The following is a 2,023-nucleotide window of genomic DNA, read 5'->3' on the forward strand; positions in this document are numbered from 1 at the left end:
TTATTTCACCTAAAAACATAAGATAGAAGTCATTTTATCTAATGACTATGCCGGATTTTTGACACAATAAGGTGCAGACAGGTTAAATACCATTTATTTCCTACTCAAAACGAAGAAGGTTAAAGTTTTCTATCCACTTTAAAAATGTTATCGTATCCGCATTAAATCTTTAAAAAGTGCATTATTTTTAAGGAATCAATACACGTTCGATGACATATGTAAAGAGTCTGAGCAACATAGGCCATTTACCGACAAAAATCAATCTTTTGGTGAATATTTTCCTTTCTATCAAGCACACCTTTTAAGGACAGAAACCCAAATACAAGTTCAACTACGATTAAATATTTTTTGTTTAAACAATATATTTATGTAAGAAAATTCACTAAATATCTATATATTAAATTTAAAATTCAGATATTGGCACTTGAATAAGTTGATCGTGTTTTAAAATTTAAAACTCATAAAGTTGAAATTCTGAATTCCCAAGTCACTACATTGTCTGTTCCTTGCTTTTTCTAATTCACCTTTCAAATAAAAATCATCCCTATTTGTGTTTTAATTTTCTATTTTGACTTAGCTACGGTTACTAGAAGTACCATCCAATATTTTTTCCTAGTCTATGGGGTTTGGCAACTAACATATCATATATTTTCTCTTTCCAACCATTAATTTCTATATAAATAAAATAACCACCCCACTTAAAATCCTCCAAAACACAACAAAAACAAGAAAACTCATTGAGCCATATCCAAAAATGTTGCTAGCAATAACACTAGTGTGTGTATTTGGTTTATTGTTTCATCTTTACAATTCACTTATAACAAAGCCAAGAAAGCTCCAATTAGCTCTTAGAAAGCAGGGAGTAATTGGGCCACAACCAAAATTTCTTCTTGGAAACATCTTGGAGATGAAAAAATCATGTGAGGCTGCTAAAAAATTTGTCTCAAATGGAGATGTAGTGGACTCACATAACTGTGGAGCAACTATCCTTCCCTTCTTTGATCAATGGCAGAGACAATATGGTATGTTTAAAACTTTGTTATTCATTGAACATATGTCTAACTTTGCCTCATGAGTAAGGTCTGCGTACACTTCACCCTCCACAGACTTCATTTTGTGTGTCTACAGTAGATATGTTGTTGTTGTTATAGTATTAAACTTATGTCTTCAACAAACTCTCGGGTTTAATTCTTTTTCATAAGTCAATCATATAAAATTTAATTTTGATAGTTGGTGATTGCTAAAATTAAATCCGATGACTTTTGTTTATGCTCATACTATATTGAATTATGCAACTATCTCATTTAAAAGCTTTATGTATTTAACAGGTGAAGTATTCATGTTTTCTTTTGGGAACACACAAATTGTACATGTGACACAACCAGAAATGGTAAGAGAGATCACTACTTGCACATCATTGGATTTGGGAAAGCCAACATATCAAGCAAAAGAGAGAGGCTCTTTGTTAGGCAATGGGATCCTAACTTCAAATGGACCTTTTTGGGCACATCAAAGAAAAATTCTTGCTCCTGAGTTGTATATGGATAAAGTTAAGGTAAAAAATTGGATTTTATGGGTTCTCGATTCTAGATTAATTATTTATAAATATTAAGTGAATTTTTTTACCATAAAGATACATGATCTGACTCAAAGCTTGTTAGGACCGAAATAAGCAGGTGTAACGCGGAAGCTAGCAAAGCAAACCTCGAAAGACCATGAGTAAGAAGACAAACGAGAAATATACAAAGACACAAAGATTTAACGTGGTTCGGTCAATCGACCTACGTCCACAAAGGAGATGAGCAATCCACTATATAAACATGAGAGTACAAAATATAGAGAAAAATAACCTCAACCAATTCACTCGGAATACATGGGAGGTTCACACAAGTGATAACGTATCAAGCTTGTGACCCACAAATTCTCCCCCTAACCAAAACTCTCAAAGCCCTTAAAACTACATTGTGAATGCTGATTAAGTTAGAAGGAACAAACCTCTATTTATAGAGTCCTAAACCTTTTC

The 2,023-nt window shown here is 32.6% G+C and overlaps 1 protein-coding gene across 1 annotated transcript in view; it reads left to right on the forward strand.

Moving 5' to 3' along the window:
* The first annotated feature begins 674 nt into the window (after positions 1-674).
* The window catches only part of LOC102585931 (cytochrome P450 714C2-like), a 9,624-nt gene continuing 8,275 nt past the window's right edge, over positions 675-2,023 (forward strand). The window contains exons 1-2 of the mRNA XM_006366734.2: positions 675-1,022; positions 1,329-1,555. Coding sequence (XP_006366796.1) covers positions 755-1,022; positions 1,329-1,555 — 495 coding nt within the window. The 5' untranslated portion in view covers positions 675-754. The remainder of the gene's footprint in view (positions 1,023-1,328; positions 1,556-2,023) is intronic.

This window comes from Solanum tuberosum, unplaced genomic scaffold (assembly GCF_000226075.1).
Source record: "Solanum tuberosum cultivar DM 1-3 516 R44 unplaced genomic scaffold, SolTub_3.0 scf00686, whole genome shotgun sequence".
NCBI lineage: Eukaryota > Viridiplantae > Streptophyta > Magnoliopsida > Solanales > Solanaceae > Solanum > Solanum tuberosum.